At 40.6% G+C, this 22,174-nt stretch overlaps 1 protein-coding gene across 1 annotated transcript in view; it reads right to left on the minus strand.

Annotated features, from left to right (window-relative positions):
• The window catches only part of UST (uronyl 2-sulfotransferase), a 465,972-nt gene that overhangs the window by 45,229 nt on the left and 398,569 nt on the right, over nt 1-22,174 (minus strand). Inside the window, exon 5 of the mRNA XM_069725893.1 lies at nt 11,393-11,546. Within this exon, the coding sequence (XP_069581994.1) occupies nt 11,393-11,546 (154 nt within the window). The remainder of the gene's footprint in view (nt 1-11,392; nt 11,547-22,174) is intronic.

A 22,174-nucleotide genomic window follows, 5' to 3' on the forward strand; every position in this document is an offset into this window, starting at 1 on the left:
TCCAGTGTTCTTATGATACTTTGTGCTTGCTAACTGTGTAAGAAGGCTAATGGATGGTTAGAATGCCCTTGAAAACCCTTGTGCAAGTATGCTAGCACAGCTGAAAACAGTTTGGCTGATTAGAGAAGCTATAAACCTGACCTTTCTTTGAGCTAGTAGAGAATCTTGAGCATTACATTTGTTGGTTCCATTAAACTCTCAAAATGGCCAGAAAAAAAAGAATTTTCATATGAAATTCACCAGTCTATTCTTGATCTTAGAAATGAAGGCTATTCTATGCGAGAAATTGCCAAGAAACTGAAGATTTCCTACAATGGTGTGTACCACTCCCTTTAGAGGAGAGCACAAACAGGCTCTAACCAGAGTAGAAAGAGAAGTGGGAGGCCCCGCTGCACAACTGAGGAACAAGACAAATACATTAGAGTCTGTAGTTTGAGATATCAACGCCTCACAGGTCCTCAACTGGCAGCTTCATTAAACAGTACAAACAAAACGACAGTGTCAACGTCTGAAGAGGCAACTCTGAGATGCTGGCGTTCAGGTCAGAGTGGCAAAGAAAAAGCCATATCTGAGACTAGCTAATAAAAGGAAAAGATTAATATGGGCAAAAGTTCACAGACATTGGACAGAAGAAAACTGGAAAAAAGTGTTATGGACAGACGAATCCAAGTTTGAGGTGTTTGGATCACACAGAACATTTGTGAGACACAGAACAACTGAAATGATGCTGGAAGAGTGCCTGACACCATCTGTCAAGCATGGTGGAGGAATGTGATGGTCTGGGGTTGCTTTGGTGCTGGTAAAGTGGGAGATTTGTACAAGGTAAAAGGGATTTTGAATACGGAAGGCTATCACTCCATTTTGCAACGCCATGCCATACCCTGTGGACAGCGCTTGATTGGAGCCAATTTCATCCTACAACAGGACAATGACCCAAAGCACACCTCCAAATTATGCACAAACTATTTAGGGAATAAGCAGGCAGCTGGTATTCTATCTGTAATGGAGTGGCCAGCGCAGTCACCAGATCTCAACCCCATTGAGCTGTTGTGGGAGCAGCTTGACCGAATGGTACGCAAAAAGTGCCCATCAAGCCAAACCAACATGTGGGAGGGGCTTCTGGAAGCATGGGGTGAAATTTCTCCAGATTACCTCAGCAAACTAACTGCTAGAATGCCAAAGGTCTGCAATGCTGTAATTGCTACAAAGGGAGCATTCTTTGAAGAAAGTAAAGTTTGAAGGAGAAAATTAATTCAAATAAAAATCTTTTGAACCTTGTCAATTTTCAATCAATTTGGCAACTCATTCAATTAATAAAAGTATGAGTTATCATGGAAAACACAAAATTGTCTGGGTGACCCAAAACTTTAGATCGGTAGTGTACATGTCTGTGAAATTTAATTAGTGATATCTGTATACATTTGTTTTATATGGTTAGATTAATATCTAGGAAATCCCGCCCACTTTAGACTGGAGAAAGTGTAAGTGGGGTGTATATGCCACTTTAATCTGGATACCTGATGAGGGCTTGTTAGCACCCCGCTTTTTAAATAAATATACAGTGGGGCAAAAAAGTATTTAGTCAGTCAGCAATAGTGCAAGTTCCACCACTTAAAAAGATGAGAGGGGTCTGTAATTTACATCATAGGTAGACCTCAACTATGGGAGACAAACTGAGAAAAAAAAATCCAGAATATCACATTGTCTGTTTTTTTAACATTTTATTTGCATATTATGGTGGAAAATAAGTATTTGGTCAGAAACAAAATTTCATCTCAATACTTTGTAATATATCCTTTGTTGGCAATGACAGAGGTCAAACGTTTTCTGTAAGTCTTCACAAGGTTGCCACACACTGTTGTTGGTATGTTGGCCCATTCCTCCATGCAGATCTCCTCTAGAGCAGTGATGTTTTTGGCTTTTCGCTTGGCAACACGGACTTTCAACTCCCTCCAAAGGTTTTCTATAGGGTTGAGATCTGGAGACTGGCTAGGCCACTCCAGGACCTTGAAATGCTTCTTACGAAGCCACTCCTTCGTTGCCCTGGCGGTGTGCTTTGGATCATTGTCATGTTGAAAGACCCAGCCACGTTTCATCTTCAATGCCCTTGCTGATGGAAGGAGGTTTGCACTCAAAATCTCACGATACATGGCCCCATTCATTCTTTCATTTACCCGGATCAGTCGTCCTGGCCCCTTTGCAGAGAAACAGCCCCAAAGCATGATGTTTCCACCACCATGCTTTACAGTAGGTATGGTGCTTGATGGATGCAACTCAGTATTCTTTTTCCTCCAAACACGACAAGTTGTGTTTCTACCAAACAGTTCCAGTTTGGTTTCATCAGACCATAGGACATTCTCCCAAAACTCCTCTGGATCATCCAAATGCTCTCTAGCAAACTTTAGATGGGCCCGGACATGTACTGGCTTAAGCAGTGGGACACGTCTGGCACTGCAGGATCTGAGTCCATGGTGGCGTAGTGTGTTACTTATGGTAGGCCTTGTTACATTGGTCCCAGCTCTCTGCAGTTCATTCACTAGGTCCCCCCGCGTGGTTCTGGGATTTTTGCTCACCGTTCTTGTGATCATTCTGACCCCACGGGGTGGGATTTTGCGTGGAGCCCCAGATCGAGGGAGATTATCAGTGGTCTTGTATGTCTTCCATTTTCTAATTATTGCTCCCACTGTTGATTTCTTCACTCCAAGCTGGTTGGCTATTGCAGATTCAGTCTTCCCAGCCTGGTGCAGGGCTACAATTTTGTTTCTGGTGTCCTTTGACAGCTCTTTGGTCTTCACCATAGTGGAGTTTGGAGTCAGACTGTTTGAGGGTGTGCACAGGTGTCTTTTTATACTGATAACAAGTTTAAACAGGTGCCATTACTACAGGTAATGAGTGGAGGAAAGAGGAGACTCTTAAAGAAGAAGTTACAGGTCTGTGAGAGCCAGAAATCTTGATTGTTTGTTTCTGACCAAATACTTATTTTCCACCATAATATGCAAATAAAATGTTAAAAAAACAGACAATGTGATTTTCTGGATTTTTTTTTCTCAGTTTGTCTCCCATAGTTGAGGTCTACCTATGATGTAAATTACAGACGCCTCTCATCTTTTTAAGTGGTGGAACTTGCACTATTGCTGACTGACTAAATACTTTTTTGCCCCACTGTATATGTTGCTGGAGCCAGATACTCCATCTTTTTTTTTTATGCTCTGGGGAATACTTCAAAATTTTTTGAAGTCCTTATCATCTCAGTGGAAGCACCTATTCCTGGTTTTATATTTTCCATACTAGATGATATTGTCAATACTAGTACAGTACAGGCAATTAAGATTATCTGATTACTATATATCCATTCTAGCATGTGTTCAAGAGACTATTGCCCAGATGTGGATTAAAGCATTGACCAATCATTAAATGAAAATACATACTGTGGTGGAGCGGCTCACTCAGCTGGACAGAGAGGTATAACCGGAACACTGTCTCTTTAAGAAAAAGCTTTGGTTTATTGTAAACAGCATAAACCAAGCTTGGAAAAGTAAATACAGCCCTCTGGGCTAAACAGCAAAACAAAGAAACAAAAAACAGTCCTTTTCCTAGTGGAGATCAGCCTGCTCATAGGCAGCACGGTTCAGCTTTAGCACACACTTCCATGGAGTGCTCTCTCCCCAGGCCCACACTCAACACTGAAATCTCTGGCAGTCAGCCATTTAAGCCCAGACCATGTGACTACTTAATCATGTTACTGATCACATGATCTTGACATCACACAGGTCCTGTCAGGACATTGCAGGTGGAGATACATGGATATTCTCCCTCCCGCTCTATGAATGTCCACTAAAACCAGCCCATGATATAACTTTCAATAAACCGACCCAACATAGTGTGCTGGAGGACACTACTGTGGTTTTACATCACTTACGCCATCATGCGCAGTGTCATGTATTTCCCCTCCATCAATTCATCAGTGACTGTCACAATACTCATAGATGACGATGTATAATAAATATATTTAGAAAGTATACACCTATGGATATCAGTGTATAACATAGTGGGTAGAGATATTTTATGGGTGGGTAGAGATATTTATGTTTTGAGAAACCCTGGGGGGAAAGAATTCTTTATGTGAATTTTTTAGAAAATATTATTAAAAATGATTTTTACATATATTACAAGCCAAAATAATTTGTTCAGCCTCAACATATAAATACTAGTGATGAGCAAACATGGTCAGATAACATCTTATCTGAGCATGCTCTGGTGCTAGTATATTATGTTCGGGTCCCTGCGGCTGCATGATTTGCAGCTGTTAAACAGCCTGAACACGTGGGGATTGCGTAACAAGCAGGCAATCCTTGCATGTTTTGGGGCTGTCTAGCAGTCGCAAATTATTCAGCCCTGCGAGGACTCAAGAATAATCTATGAGCATGCTCAGATTACACCCGAGCATGCTAAAATAAGACGTTATCTGAGCATGTTTGGTCATCGCTAATAAATACACATTAACTGAATTATGACTAAATCCTATAGTATGTCCACTGGCAGCAGTAGTTATATTCTTACTTCCAGTTGTCATCAACCTGTTTGGTTAAAAATGTTCCTAAGCAGCAATTTATGTGTGGAGGAGCTGGAGGCCAAGGCTTTATGATAAAAATAATAGTAATACTAATTTTTATTGCTATATCGTCAACATATCCTGCAGCACTTTACAATGCAGAGGAAACTTGTACAAACAAGATACGATGTTACAGTAACACATAGTTCAACAACTGCTCACAAGCTTGCAAATCTACTTCATGAAGAAATATGAGGGACACAAAAGGTAAAAATAAAATACTTGTCATGTATAGTCCAGCCATTAATATAATAATTATGCATGAACCAAACACCAGCCAATAATTGCATAAGTACAGATACAGTATAAAGAGCTATTGAGTGCATGGATAGGAGAACAAGGGAATAGTTAGTAAGATTAGTAGATTAGTGAGATAAGGTGATAGGCCAGTCAAAATGTTTTTTTAGGGCACACTTGAAACTGTGTATACGGGGAATTAACTAGATTGTCTGGGGCAATGCATTTGAGAAAATTGGTGCAGTAGGAGGGAAGTCCTGGAGTTGGTAGTGGGAGGTTCGGATTCTAAAAGATGTTAGCCTAAAGGTACCTTCACACATAACGATTTTGTTAACGATATTGTTGCAACGTCACACTTTTTATGACGTAGCAACGATCCCGCTAACGATCTCGTTATGTGTGGCAGTGACCAACGATCAGGCCCCTGCTGGGAGATCGTTGGTCGCTGGGGAATGATCAGGACCTCTTTTTGGTCGCTGATCACCCGCTGTCATCACTGGATCGGCGTGTGTGACGCCGATCCAGCGATGTGTTCACTTGTAAACAGGGTAAATATCGGGTTACTAAGCACAGGGCCGTGCTTAGTAACCCGATATTTACCCTAGTTACCATTGTAAAAAAAAAAAAAAAAAACACTACATACTCACATTCCGATGTCTGTCACGTCCCCCGCCGTCAGCTTCCCTGCACTGACTGTCAGCGCCGGCCGTAAAGCAGATCACAGTGGTGACGTCACCGCTGTGCTCTGCTTTACGGCCGGCGCTGACACAGTCAGTGCGGGAAGCTGACGGCGGGGGACGTGACAGACATCGGAATGTGAGTATATACTTTTTTTTTTTTACTTTTACAATGGTAACCAGGGTAAATATCGGGTTACTAAGTGCGGCCCTGCGCTTAGTAACCCGATATTAACCCTGGTTACCCAGGGACTTCGGCATCATTGAAGACAGTTTCAACGATGCCGAAGTCGTTCCCCTGATCGTTGGTCACTGGTGAGAGCTGTCCGTGGTGACAGCTCCCCAGCGACCACACAACAACTTACCAACGATCACAGCCAGGTCGTATTGCTGGTCGTGATCGTTGGTAAGTTTTTTAGTGTAACAGTACCTTTAGGAAGTTTACAACAGAAGGGTTATATTAGATAGTACTAGAAAATGGAACACACACAAAGAAAAACTTAAATATTTGATGAAAATTATGTGACTAGTGACAAGGATGAACCCCCAAAATTGAGGGTATGTATTATTACAAAATATACAGATGTCAGTTTATTAAAAAAGGCCAATTTTTTAAATTCCAACTGTGGTGAATCCAAGGAATAAAACTTTTTTAAACTAGCAGGCTTTTAGCTGAACAGTAGAAAATCAACGAATATAATATGTGCTCCAGGGGTGGCACGACACATTGTCATTAAGGATCACATAAATTACCCTTTTAATACAACAATTTATTATATACACTTTCCATGTAATAAATTACACATGGGAGAATAAAATGTGAAGAAAAGATAAGGGTAAAAGAGCATGCACAAAACTTAAATACGGTAATATATGTGACATCCATTGTCCAGGCATTACACAACAGCAGGTTGAAGCTTATCACTTTTACAGGGATTGAACATGTTAACTGACACCTGGAGAAGATGGGATTGCCTACAATAGGGAAAAAGTATTTAGTCAACCACCAATTGCACAAGTTCTCCCACTTAAAAAGATGAGAGAGGCCTGTAATTGGCATCATAGGTAGACCACTACTATGAGAGTCAAAATGAGAAAACAAATCCAGAAAACCACCTCGTCTGATTTGGCAAGATTTATTTTGCAAATTATGGTGGAAAATAAGTATTTGGTCACCTAAAAACATGCAAGATTTCTGGCTGTCACAGACCTATAACTTCTTCTTTAAGTGGATCCTCTGTCCTCCACTCATTACCTGTAGTAATGTCACCTGTTTGAACTTGCTATCAGTATAAAAGGCACCTGTCCACAACCTCAAACAGTCACACTCCAAACTCCACTATGGTGAAGACCAAAGAGCTGTCGAAGGACACCAGAAACAAAATTGTAGCCCCGGAACCTGACTGGGAAGACTAAATCTGCAATAGGCCAGCAGCTTGGTGTGATGAAATCAACTGTGGAAGCAATAATAAGAAAATGGAAGACATACAAGACCACTGATAATCTCCCTTGCTCTGGGGCTCCACGCATGATCTCACCCTGTGGGGTCAAAATTATCACAAGAACGGTGAGCAAAAATCCCAGAAATACATGGGGGGACCTAGTGAATGACCTGCATAGAGCTGGGACCACCATAACAAAGGCTACCATCAGTTACACTCTACGCCACCAGGGACTCAGATCCTGCAGTGCCAGAGGTGTCCCCCTGCTTAAGCCAGTACATGTCTAGGCCCGTATGAAGTTTGTTAGAGAGCATTTGGATTATCCAGAAGAGTATTAGGGGAATGTCATATTGTCTGATGAAACCAAAGTAGAATGGTTTGGTAGAAACAAAACTTGAGACAGAATGCTGAGTTGCATACAAAGAACACCATACCTACTGTGAAGCATGGGGGTGGCAACATCATGCTTTGTTTCTATTTCTCTGCAAAGGGACCAGGACAACTGATCCGTGTACATGAAAGAATGAATGGGGCCATGTATTGTGAGATTTTGAGTGCAAACCTTCTTCCATCAGCAAGGGCATTGAAGATGAAATGTTGATGGGTCTTTCAGCATGATAATGATCCCAAGTACACCACCAGGGCAAGGAAGGAGTGGCTTCGTAAGAAGCATATGAAGGTCCTGGAGTAGCCTAGCCAGTCTCCAGATCCCAACCCATAGAAAACCTTTGGAGGAAGTTGCCCAGCGACAGGCCCAAAACATCACTACTCTAGAGGACATCTACATGGAGGAATGGACCAACATAACACCAACAGTGTGTGCCAACCTTGTGAAGACTTACGGAAAACGTTTGACCTCTGTCATTGCCAACAAAGGATATATAACAAAATATTGAGATGAACTTTTGTTAATGACTAAATACTTATTTCCCACCATAATTTGCAAAATAAATCTTGCCAAATCAGAAAAGGTGATTTTCTGGATTTGTTTTCTCATTTTAACTCTCATAGTAGTGGTCTACCTATTATATCAATTAGAGGCCTCTCTCATCTTTTTAAGTGGGAAAACTTGCACAATTGGTGGCTGACTAAATACTTTTTTCCCCAATGTACTGTAAAATAGGCAAGTAAGCATATGCAAAATGCTTATTTATACAATGTGCAATGTGTGGTAGTACACATAAAGGTGTCTGACCCATGCATGTACAGATTTGAAATTAATTAACTTTCCAGAGGTATAGGGGGAAATGTTGTATGAAAATATGAGTTTCTGAGGAATAATTAAAAAAAAAAAAACACTCAAGCACCAAAAAATGCTATTTAAATTCATATTTATTGAAATTTCTTGCTAAAAATCATCATTAATAAGATTCATATTGTTAAAGAATAGAGATAGCTGCGTTTTGGATCAAGAGAGATTCTAATTCAAAGCTGAGGTATCTTTAGTTACAATAAAAATACAGCATTTCAGGTTTTACAGGTAGAAACAGCTACAATTTAATTTCAAGTAAAACATGCAATTATAAAATACTAGCACAATAGCCAAAGTAAAGATGTTCTATTCACTTGTAAATTTCACCATTCAGCCGTAACCAGCACAGAATGTATCATACTGTCACTCTCCAGACAAAATGATAGTTTCCCAGAACCTCATGGTAAATCACTTCAAGGTCATAAACTAAAAATGGCTGTCGAATCAGGAAATTATCAATATGTCTTGTAGCACAATCACTCTGGAAATGAAGCACTACCAAGTTCCCATTGAAATCAAGGTCTCTTCCTGTAATGTACAGACTGGCTCTCTTTTAGAAAGAGATGCTCTTTGCCCCTCTCCACCGATTCAGCTAATAGATAACAGTTCTGAAAGTGAGACTCCTATGCCTTCAATTATCTCAAAATCAACAAACACAGCATTTAATTCAAGTTTTTTGTAAATAAACTTTTCTAAGGACATACATCTGATGTATTAGAGATAAGATTACTATTAGGATTTCCCACATACATTTAACGTCCAAGGTAGACATGCAAGTTACTGAGTGTCGTAAATCATGACTGTTGGCTTATATAGGTGATCCAGCAATAGACAAAAAAAATTACTTAAGGAAATATCATTACAGATACATTTCTAAATAAATTTCATTAACACATCACATGGAAATAATCATTATAGAATTAAAATGTCCGCCCTCCTGTTACACTGACTGAACCTGTCCTAGAATGTTAAATCAAGCACCTGTCAGCATGTGCAATAAGAAACTCCACCCCATGCTTTCAAACGTACGGATATGTGCTCCTCAGTGGATATTGTGATGTGATACTGGAGATACCAAGAGTGTTACTGTAAGAAGACGCTGCTCACACTGCTGTCCACCCTCTCTATCTGATCTGATACTAGAGATACCAGGGGTACTGCGGTAAGAAGAGGCACCTAACATGTCTGTCCTCCGTGTCTATCTAATCTAATACTGGAGATACCAAAGAATCTAGAGTCATCATGTCCAACACTGCAGGATTCACTAAATCACTAATCCATCTCAGAAAGAAGTCTCTCCAGCCTCTGGAGACTTCCATTGAAGGAGAACTCACCACGTCTCATGGCAGCCTGTTCCACTCACTGATCATCCTCACTGTCAAATAGTTTTTTTAATATCTCATCTGTATCTTCTCCCTTTCAGTTTCATTCTATTGCTTCTCATGTTTCCATGTGCAAATAAGAATATGGATTATCCTTCTACATTGTGACATCCCTTCAAATATTTGTAGACAGCAATTTAGTCTCCACGTAGCCTTTTTTTTTTGCAAGCTAAAGATTACTAGGTCCTTTAACAGTTCCTCATAGGACATACTTTGCAGTCTGCTCACCATCCTGGTAGTTCTTCTCTGAACTTACTGGACATGCCAGGGGTGCTGAAATAAGAAGAGGCTGCCAAACAGCTGTTCACCATGTCTTTTTGGTCTATTACTGGAGATACCAGGGGTGCTGAGGTGAGACAAGTGGTTGCTCACACTGCTGACCACCCTGACTTTCTGATCTAATACTATAGATATCACAAATGCTGAGGTAAGAAGAGACCACTCACACTACTGTGCATTAAGTGCTTCTGATCTAATATTGGGGATACCAAATGTTCTGAGGTAAGAAGAATCTGCTCACACTGATGTCCACCCTGTGTTTCCATTCCAATATTGGAGGTCTATTTGATCTAATACTGGAGATACCAGGGTTGTTGAGATAAAAAAGACCCCTCACACTGCTGCCCACCATGTATTTTTGACCTAATACTGGAGATAACAGGAACATTGAGGAAAAAAGAGGCTGTTTATACTGCTGTACACAATGTATACTGGATATACAAGGGGTGCTGAGGTGTCACAGGTGTGTCAGCGGATGCAGTCCATCACACTGTATTTGACTGCAGAAGGTCTTAGCAGTTTGCTTTGCAGACTTCTTCCTGGTCTTTCTGACTCTGGGACCCAGTGGCAACCTTCCCCTGGCTCTAGTTGACAACTCTGGACCAGGGTGTTTATAACTCCCAACTTGCTGCTGGGAGTTGCCGGTGATGTCTCCATTTCCCACTGTTGGCTTAGAGCTATAGCAGTCGACTATCTTCCTCTTTGGTGTTTGGAGGATGTCTGTTTTTCTCTCTGAGTCTACTAAAGCTACGTGTACCCCTTGTTTGTCTATCCCATCAGTATTTAGTTATAGTGGGGATCGAATAGGGATACCCCGTCCTTCCCTGCAGGGCTTACTGCTAGGGTCAGGCAGGGATTAGGTATCCTGCTCGGCCATAGGTGCAGAACCTATTTAGGGAAACTTAGGGCAGCCAGGGTGACCTTAGATCTGCCTATGTGTCTCCACTCCCTGCTTCCCTAGTATTGGGCTCCCTTCCTCTTATTCCTTTGTGTTGCACTTAGTCTTTCCTACATCATGAATGACTGTAAGAATAGGTTGCCCACACTGTTGTCCATCACGTCTATCTGACCTAGTACTGCAGAAACCAAGAAAGTTAAAGTAAGATAAAGCTTTTTAAGCTCCTATCCACCATGTCTATCTGATCTAATACTGGATATTCTAGGTGCTGAGGTAAGAAGAGGCTGCTCACACTGCTTTAAGCCATCTCTTTCTGAATGACAGTACATGGAATAGGAATTTCCAGGTCACTGCAGAGGAGCTTCATACTGGCCATGCTCTCACGCAGCTGTCCTTACATTCAACATATATCTGTCAGTGTAAGAGGACAAAGGCCATTTTAATTCTATTGTGATTACCTCTATAGACAAACTATTGTGATTTGCTAATAAAATTTATTTAGGAATTCATCTGAAATTACATTTCCTTTAGACATATATTTTTCTTTTCCCTGAGAGCCCCTTTAACGATCAATGCACTTTAACTTCAGATGTAAAGATTATTCAAGACTTACCAAATACCTTTCCTCTTCTTTCATGCCTGGGGTACGTATCATGTGATTTTGCTCTCCTCGCCAATCTCCAAACCGCCGAAAAAAATAATTGGAGAGAAATCTATTGACCGGGTCTCTAATTATGTTGATATACACTGGCTGCTCTGCACCAAATCTGCAAAAAAAAAAACAACAACTATATGTACAGAGTCTAAGAGATTTTTTATTTCATTTTACAAAGCTAAACTACTAACATAAATAATAGCTAAAACAGCTATGTGTCTGTCACTTCTTGGCCTTTCGTTTCATCCAAAATATACCAGTATATAAAGTATAGTGCAAATATCAGGTAATAATAACTTGTCGTTTGTTTGTTTTTTTATTTGCCGTCAGTGTGTGTTATTTATTATTAAGAAAGAAATACAAAAAACAGATTTCACTGAAAAATTCCAAGCATACATTTGTTTCAAATTCACTACTAAGATGTTGTCCGCTTCTTTTTTTTCCAAATGGACCATCATGTGTATAATAAAACAGTATACTCACCAAACTATAGTTAGTATCACATATAAAAATACCTAGCAAATTATAGGTATATTTCAACGTATGATTCCAGACATGGTTCGAGCATAAGGCCTCACTTAGATGTCCATGAGTCATGTACGTGTTCTGATAAAGGGACACAATTACACGACATACTGACATACTGCTGCTGCAATGTACTTAATATTAGTGGTAAATTTAGGCTGATATTTTTTGCATTTATTTGTGAAAATATCAGAAATTTGGCAAAAATATTTTTCAAACTTTTAATTGTTATGCGCTTAATCAAATAGTTATATCACATCAAATAGTTAATAACACGTACCACATGTCTACTTGCCATCAGCATCATTTTTGAATCATAATTTTTTAAAGAAGTTAGAATGGTTAATACTCAATCAGCAATTTCTCATTTTTCAAACAAAAAACATTATTTTTAGGGACCACGTTACATTTGTAGTGACTTCGAGGGGCGTATATGACAAAATGTATTAAAAAGCGACACCATTTTAAAAACTACATCCCTCAAAGTGTTTAAAAACAACATTCAAGAAGTGTAATAACCCTTCAGATGCTTCAAAAGAATTAAAGCAATGGAGAAGAAAAAAATTAAAATTTTACTTATTCCTACAAAAATGTTGGTTTGGCCCCAAATTTGGAAGGGTAACAGGAAAAAATGAACCATACAGTTTGTTGTGAAATTTCTACTGTTTGGCGCACGGCAGGGGGTAGGGGGGGGAAGGAGCGTCAATTGACTATTGGAGTGCAAGATTGACTGGAATAGACAGCGGACACCATGTTGTGTTTGCAGAGCTCCAGATGTGCCTAAACAGAGGAAACCCCCACAAGTGACCATATGTTGTTAACTTCATTCCTCAAGGAACTTATCTAGAGGTGTGGTGAGCACCTTAAACCCACAGGTGCTTCACAGAATTTTATATCATTGAGCTATGAAAATGAAAAAAATATACATTTTTCTCATAAAAATATTGTTTCAGCCCCAAATTTTTATTTCCACAAGAGTAACAGAAGAAAATGGACCATATAATTTGTTGTGCAATTTCTTCTGAGTATACCTATACCACATACAATATGTGGTGGAAAAATACTGTTTGGGCACACTGCAGGGCTCGGAAGGGAAGGAGCCCTAACTGGCTTTTGGAGTGCAAAATTGACTGGAATAGATATCGGTAGCCATGTTGCGTTTGCAGAGCCCCTGATGTGTGACAGTGGAAACCCCACACAAGTGACCCCATTTTGGAAACTACACCTCTCTAGGATCATATCTAGAGGTGTGATGAGTATCTTAAACCCACAGGGGCATCATAGAATTTTATAATGTTGAGCCGTGATAAAGAAAAAATAAAATTTTCCAGCAAAAATGTAGCTTCAACCTCAAATTTTTCATTTTCACAAGGCTAACAGAGTAAAATAGACTATACGATTTGCTGTGCAATGTCTCCTGAGAACACCAGTACCCCATATGTGGCATAAAACTACTGTTTTGGCACATGGTAGGGCCCGGAAGGGTAGGAGCGCCAATTGGATTCTGGAGCACTTTTGACTAGAATAGATTGAGGATATCATGTCACATTTCAAGAGCCCCTGACAAGCCAAAAGAGCAGAAACCGCCACAAATGAGACCATTTTGGACATTACACCTCTTGAGGAATTCATTTGCGGGTGTAGTGAGAATTTTTAATCCTCAAGTGATTCACAGAATTGTATAACTTTGTGCTGAGTCAATGGAAAATTATCATTTTTTCCACTAAAATGCTTGGTCCCAAGTTTCTAATTTTCAAAAAGGGTAATAGGAGAAATTGAATGGTACAATTTGTAATGTAATTGCTTCTGAGTACGCCAATACCCCCTGTGGTTAAAAACTACTTTTGAGGTACAGTGCAAAGCTCAGAAAAGAAGAAGCACCATATTGGAGTTCAGATGTTGCTGAAATGGTTTGAGCATGCTGTGTCACACTGGCAGAGTCAAGAAGATGCCAGAGCAGCAGAACACTTCATTTGTGACTCCATTTTACAAATTACACATCTCAGTGTATTCATCTAAGGGTACAATGATCACATTGACACCACGGATGTGTCACGGAAATTTATACCATTGGGCAGTGAAGAAAAAATAATTACATTTTTACCACACAAATTTTGTTTTAGCCTCAGTTTTTACATTTTCACATGGGGTACAATTTGTAAAAATAGTAGCAAAATTTGTTACACAATTTCTGCTGAACGTGGCAATACCTCATATGTGGCTGTATAGTACTGCTTAGTCAAACGGTGAACCTTGGGAGGAATGGAGCCCTATTTGACTTTTGGAGCACATATTTTCCTAGAATAGTTTGTGGACACCATATGCAGAGCCTCCAAGAGACAGAAGAGAAGAATCTCCCCTTAAGTGACCCAATTGTTATGATGATGGGACGCCATGGGTGTTTTCCATAAACAAGCAACAGTGGATGTTGCTGAGTGAAAATTGCAGATCTGCCATTGTAGTAACCTTACATTGTAGTGCACAGTATAAAAATTGTTTTTTTTGCAACATCTATTTCAGTTTCATATATCTAATAACTGTTGGACACAGTAATGTTTCTGCCTTGAAATGAGGTTTATTGTACTAACAGAGAATGTGCAATCTGCATTCAAACAAAATTTGACAGGTGCATAAGTATGGGCACCCTTATCATTTTCTTGTTTTAAATACTCCTACCTACTTTTTACTGACTTACTAAAGCACTTTTTTTTGGTTTTCTAACCTCATTGAGCTTTGAACTTCATAGCCAGGTGTATGCAATCATGAGAAAAGCTACTTAAAGTGGCCACTTGCAAGTTGTTCTCCCGTTTGAATCTCCTCTGAAGAGTGGCATCATGCGCTCCTCAAAACAACTGTCAACTGATTATTCAATATAGTTGTTCAGGGGAAGGATACAAAAAGCTGTCTCAGAGATTTAACCTGTCAATTTCCACTGTGAGGAACATAGTAAGGAAATGGAAGAACACTGGTACAGTTCTTGTTAAGGCCAGAAGTGGCAGGCCAAGAAAAACATCAGAAAGGCAGAGAAGAAGAATGGTGAGATCAGTCAAGGACAATCCTCAGACCACCTCCAGAGAGCTGCAGCATCAACTTGCTGCAGATGGTGTCACTGTGCATCGGTCAACTATACAACGCACTTTGCACAAGAAGAAGCTGTATGGGAGAGTGATGTGAAAGAAGCCGTTTCTGCAAGCACGCCACAAACAGAGTCGGCTGAGGTATGCAAAAGCACATTTGGAGAAGCCAATTTCTTTTTGGAAGAAGGTCCTGTAGACTGATGAAACCAAGATTGAGTTGTTTGGTCATACAAAAAGGCGTTATGCATGGCGGCCAAAAAACACAGCATTCCAAGAAAAACACTTGCTACCCACAGTAAAATTTGGTGGAGGTTCCATCATGCTTTGGGGCTGTGTGGCCAATGCCGGCACTGGGAATCTTGTTAAAGTTGAGGGACACATGGATTCCTCTCAGTATCAGCAGATTCTTGACAATAATGTTCATGAATCAGAGACAAAGTTGAAGTTACGCAGGGGATGGATCTTTCAGCAAGACAATGATCCAAAACACCGTTCCAAATCTACTCAGGTATTCATGCAGAGGAACAATTACACTGTTCTGGAATGGCCATCCCAGTCCCCAGACCTGAATATCATTGAACATCTGTGGGATCATTTGAAGAGGGCTGTCCATGCTCGGCGACCATCAAACTTAACTGAACTGGAATTGTTTTGTAAAGAGGAATGATCAAAAACACCTTCATCCAGGATCCAGGAGCTCATTAAAAGCTACAGGAAGCGACTAGAGACTGTTATTTTTGCAAAAGGAGGATCTACTAAATATTAATGTCACTTTTCTGGTGGGGTGCCCATACTTATGCACCTGTCAAATTTTGTTTGAATGCAGATTGCACATTTTCTGTTAGTACAATAAACCTCATTTCAAGGCAGAAACATTACTGTGTCCAACAGTTATTAGATATATGAAACTGAAATAGCTGTTGCAAAAAAAACAATTTTTATAAAACATTAAGCTTAAGATTAATAGGGGTGCCCAAACTTTTTCATATAACTGTACCAGATTAATATTGTTTTTTTATGTTTGGCAACCATCACACACTAAAAGATGCTTTTCTTTTGTTGAAAAAACAAGTTTTTGCATCACCATATTTTGAGAGCTATAATATTTCTATATTTCTGTTGACAAAGTCATTTGAGGGCTTGTTTTTTGTGGGACAAGTTGTCGTTCTCATTGGTATTATTTTCGGGCACTTAACATTTTTTGGTCGCATTCTATTACGATGTTTGGGAGGCAGAATGATCAACATTTGGGAATGTTTTTTTTATGCTGTACCACATGTGGTAAAATTAATAAAGCAGCTTTATTCTTTGGCTCAGTATGATTACAGTGATATCAAATTTATATAATTTTTTAAATGTTTTGCTGCTTTTACACAATAAAAACTACCGTATATATTCGAGTATAAGCCGACCTGAGTATAAGCCGACTCCTTAATTTTGCCACAAAAAACTGGGAAAACTTAATGACTCGAGTATAAGCCTAGGGTGGAAAATGGAGCAGCTACTGGTAAATTTCAAAAATAAAAATAGATACCAATAAAAGTAAAATTAATTTAGACATCAGAAGGTTAAGTGTTTTTGAATATCCATATTGAATCAGGAGCCACATATAATGCTCTATACAGTTCATGATGGCCCCATAAGATGCTCCATACAAAATACGCCCCATGTAATGCTCCAAACAGTTTATGATGGATTCCATAAGATGCTCCATATTAAAATATGCCCCATACAATGCTGCACAAATGCTGATTATGGCCCCATAAGATGCTCCATACACACATTTGCCCCGTATAATGCTCCACAAATACGGATTATGGCCCCATAAGATGCTCCATAGAGATATTTGCCCCATGTAATGCTGCACATGGCCCCATACAGATATTTGCCCCATATAATGCTGCACATGCCCCCATACAGATATTTGCCCCATATAATGCTGCACATGGCCCCATAAGATGCTCCATACAGATATTTGCCCCATATAATACTACACATGGCCCCATACAGATATTTGCCCCATATAATGCTGCACATTGCCCCATAAGATGCTTGATACAGCTATTTGCCCCATATAATGCTCAACATGGCCTCATAAGATGCTCCATACAGATATTTGCCCCATAAGCTGTTGCTGAGATTAAAAAAATAAAAAATTACATACTCACCTCTCAGGCTCCCGGAACTTGCTATATTCACCAGCTCCCCATTCCTGTGCCGACCGCCGCTGTGTCTTCCCCGTCCTCTGCACTGACTCTTCAGGCACAGGGCGGCGCGCACTAATCGCGTCATCGCGCCCTCTGACTTGAGCGTCAGTGCAGAGGACGGGGGATAAGCAGCGGCGCCGACGGTGGAACAAGGAGCAGGTGAATATTGCGCACTGCCCCCCATCATACTCACCTGCTCCTGGCGCTGTCCCTTCATGTCTGTTCCCCGGCGCCAGCAGATTCTTCCTGTAGTGAGCAGTCCCATGGTACCGCTCATTACAGTAATGAATATGCGGCTCCACCCCTATGGGAGTGGAGTCGGGTCCATATTCATTGCTGTAATAAGTGGTACCATGTGACCGCTGACTACAGGAAGAAGCTGCCGGCGCCGGGGAACCAGGGGCCGTGCCAGGATCAGGTGAGTATTATTAGACAGCTGCCGCTCCCCCTCCCCTGCCAACCCCTGGGTATGACTCGAGTATAAGCCAAGAGGGGCAATTTCAGCCTAAAAAAATGGGCTGAAATTGTCGGCTTATACTCAAGTATATGTGGTATATTACAGAGATAAGAATTGCTTTTGCATCACTATATTCTGAGAGCTATAGCTTTTTTTTTCTACTGATAGAGCTGTAAGGCGGGTTGTTTTTTGAGGGACAAAATGTTTTCAGGGATACCATTTATATTTCCATTTGACTTTTTGTTTGACTGTATGAAGACAAAGCATAGTTTTCTGCATTTTTTGTTACGGTGTTCAACGAAGGAATTAACTAGTGTGACAAATTTATAGATGAGGTCGTTGCAGACACGGTGATACAAAACTTGTGTATTCATTTTTTTTTTTAAATATACGGATTTCTGGGTAGAATATTTTTAAAATTTATTCTACTATTTTACAGTCTGTAGCTGCAGGCTGCTATTTTTAGGCTGGGTGGGCCAATATTCATGGCCCCTTTCCAGTATGAGAATACCAGCCCCAGCCGTCTGCTTTAGCTTGGCTGGTTGTAAAAAATGGGGAGGAACCCATGCTGCTTTTTGAAAATTATTTATTTAAATAATTAAAAAATACAGCATGGGGACTCCTCTATTCTTGATAACTAGCCTTGCTGAAGCTGAGAGCTGAGGGTTGCAGCCTCCAGCTGTGAGTTTTGCTTAGCTGGTTATCAAAAATATGGAGGAACACACGTCGTTTGTTTAAAATTTTTTATTTATAATGCAGGCTGATGAATACTCCCATCAGCCGCCTCCTGCTCTCGCTGTTATTAGCAGCAGCAGCTGATGGGAGCAGTATTCCCAACAGCAGTAGCCAGAGGTAAACTTTACACCTTCGATCACAGCTGCGCGCTCACGCTGTCTTTTGACAGTGTAAGAACCGTGCTGTCTGACCAGTAGTGATGGTTTCACCGCCTATCAGAAGTGATGTTTGCTGCAAAACACTGGATGTTCAGGCCCTCTATTCAAGTGAATGGGGTCCAAGTTCGGGTCCCGGTACTGTTCTGTACTTTTTGTAACTTTTCAGCTGAACCCAAACATCAAGGTGTCTGCCCATCTCTAGTCAGGAACTCCTACCCGACCATGATGTACGCCAAATTTCATGAAGGGGTTAATCCCTTCAATACTAGTGTCAATAGTGATAGCAGTATCTAAATGGTTATTTAAAAAGGGGGCTCCCTCTTTAGCTCTATAGGCACCCTATTGAGTGCCGGTAGTCGCCATGGATACATGAGGCCAAGAAATGACTTTTGGGTCAGCCAACTACAGTGTTCTGAAAGACCCTACAACAAGCAGGGTTTATCAGGTTAGGTGTCAGTGAAAAAGTGTAAAAACAAATATTCTGCAGTACAGAAGTATTACAGGATATTTGATCAGTGATCAGGTAAATAAACGTTAAAGTCCCATGTAAAGACTACGTAAGAAAAGGAAAAAAAAGGGAAACTAAGTAGCTGTATGAAAAAGTTATATTTCATTACTAAAACATTGTTTTATTTAAAACCCATTTGGGCTCACACTCTAAATTCCTATCAGTATGTCTTTGTAGTGTGGATGGAAACCGGAGGAAACCCCCGCAAACGGGGAGAACATACAAACTCCTTGCAGATTTTATCCTTGGTGAGAGTTGAACCCAGGACCACAGTGTTGAAAAGCTGCAACTTTTTATCTTCTGCACTGATCATTCACTCTCGAAAACTGTCAAATCTATTTCTACAGTGAGGAATCAAATTACACCTTGTGCTATAAAATTCTATAAAAGTCAGAAAGGCTGGAGATACAAAGGCAGAAAATCATAACTAGGAACTGCAGAAGCCTCTAGTACGGAGTGAGAAACTGATATTGGCCAGAAATAATTATTCCTCGTGTACATACCCATGACCGCTTATTTTTATTGTAACGTCAATTAATCTATGGAGAACCAATGTTATGTGAACTTTTGTCAAATACTAGAAACAGAGAGATATAGAGCTCAACAAGAACTTCAGTTAAGGGTAGATATGGAATAAAACAATTTTATGTTAGGAAAATGCTCGATTTTCTTAATATTGGACTTTTTTTTAATCTTAATTTGTATTTTAGGCATATTAAATGTTTTATTTAGTTTCTTAGAAGAAAATGAAGATCTATAAGGTATAAGCCATTTTCTAAAATACAAACATTTTTGGTTTACTAAACAGGATAGGTCTGAATCTAAATGCATTTTTTTTCATTAATCCATGAGAATCTAATCGTTCTCACACAAAACTAATCCATATAGCTGTGGCCTACATATCCATTTGGTATCTTTCACAGTGTATGTGGTACAGCTTTTCCCAGTAAGTGCAGGATTAACCTCTTAATATGAAACAATACAGACAGGAATAAGGATGGGGTTTTGGCGACTGAGTGTGTCAGGACAAACACTAAGGAAACAATAAACAATTGCCAGCTAGTCAACAGTAGTGGAAATACAGCAATGACTACATGCGGTTTGGTGAAAAGACTATTTGCAATTTAAAGACAAAAGCTATACAAAAGCTACATAATAAAAGTTTATTGTGTTATTGTTTACATTAACCTCTTAATAACCAGGTCTTCTGGTCTTAAAAGGGTTGCAGCAAGTTTGGCAGTTATCTCCTAGTCTTGAGATAGGGGCTATCTTCTAGATCCTTTAGGTACCGTCACACTAGACGATATCGCTAGCGATCCGTGACGTTGCAGCGTCCTCGCTAGCGATATCGTCCAGTGTGGCAGGCAGCAGCGATCAGGCCCCTGCTGTGATGTCGCTGGTCAGGGAAGAAAATCCAGAACTTTATTTCGTCGCTGGATCTCCCGTGGACATCGCTGGATCGGCGTGTGTGACATCGATTCAGCGATGTCTTCACTGGTAACCAGGGTAAACATCGGGTAACTAAGCGCAGGGCCGCGCTTAGTAACCCGATGTTTACCCTGGTTACCATCCTAAAAGTAAAAAAAACAAACACTACATACTTACCTTCAGCCGTCTGTCCTCCAGCGCTGTGCTCTGCACTCCTCCTGTACTGGCTGTGAGCGTCGGTCAGCCGGAAAGCAGAGCGGTGACGTCACCGCTCTGCTTTCCGGCCGCTGTGCTCACACAGCCAGTACAGGAGGAGTGCAGAGCACAGCGCTGGAGGACAGACAGCGGTAGGTAAGTATGTAGTGTTTGTTTTTTTTACTGTGTGACAGCTGTCCAGCGACCAAACAGCGACGCTGCAGCGATCTGGATCGTTGTCGGTATCGCTGCAGCGTCGCTAAGTGTGACGGTACCTTTAGTGGTCTGACTCCAACCAATCAGGATTCTGAAAAGTTCTGTCTGATGGAGAAGACAGGGAAGTCCAGCATATGGAACGCACCTTGTCTCCATTCATTCTTAATGAGAATGCAAAGACCAGTCGACCAGAGTACTCGGTTATTTCCGGCAGTAACATTGAGAGTATATATATATATATATATATATATCTATATCTCTATATATGTCTATATATAGATATAGATATATATATATCTATATATATATATCTATATATAGATATATATATATGCAACAAATAAAAGAGACAGCCGGACAGCACTACGACCAAAGCATATAGTGGGGCTGTCTAGCCTCGCCGCTTTTCTTTGTACAGCACCCCCGGTCGTGAAGATGTCTTTTACCTTGCGCTAATAAAGTTACCTGCACCGGATTTCCAGCGAGTGCGCTCCATTTCTTCTTTGTTTCTCTGATATATATATATATATATATATATAATATATATGCTGTACATACACATGCACTCAAATACAACAAGAGGTCATGAGAGATCTCTGGAGAAAACTGTATTTGGATTTTTTTCCACTGTTACTGGGATATCTATAGGTACCCTAGTTATGGGAAAAAACATAGCACGTACAGCTAAGCCTGGTAGATCAGATGATCACAGGGTCTAAAGGAAGCATTCCCATGCTTCTATTCATGTATTTGTGACGCCCAGGAGACCGGGATACCCAGCACCGGACCAATGGAGTCTGTCTCTTGAGGGGGATGTCACGGGTGGCTTGACCCGGTGCTGTGGCCTCAGGCAATGCACAGTGTAAGGGGTATCATGAGGGGACAGGCACTTACTTGATCAGCAGCAGGTTCTCCCAGCGGTGACGATCCTGATCCTGGATAGATGGCTATTGTCCAAATGAAAGACTGAGGCACTGAAACGTTTAACCAGTTTACTTTAACATAAAAGGATTTACAACCAGTCCTGTCACCGGAGTCTGTATGGGAACTCTGAGTTACTTTGACCCTGCCGGGGTCTTCGCCTCTTATTGTGCGCAATTTCTGTGTGGCCCTGCTGCTGTATGTGAACTGGCTGCCGGCCCAATCTGTCCCCTCCGGGTCCTGGTTCGACGGGCAACCCGAGTCTTTTTATCGGTTTACCCCCTCTGGGAGTACCGCTGAACTCTGTGTCTGT

This window comes from Ranitomeya imitator, chromosome 5 (genome assembly GCF_032444005.1).
Source record: "Ranitomeya imitator isolate aRanImi1 chromosome 5, aRanImi1.pri, whole genome shotgun sequence".
Lineage (NCBI taxonomy): Eukaryota > Metazoa > Chordata > Amphibia > Anura > Dendrobatidae > Ranitomeya > Ranitomeya imitator.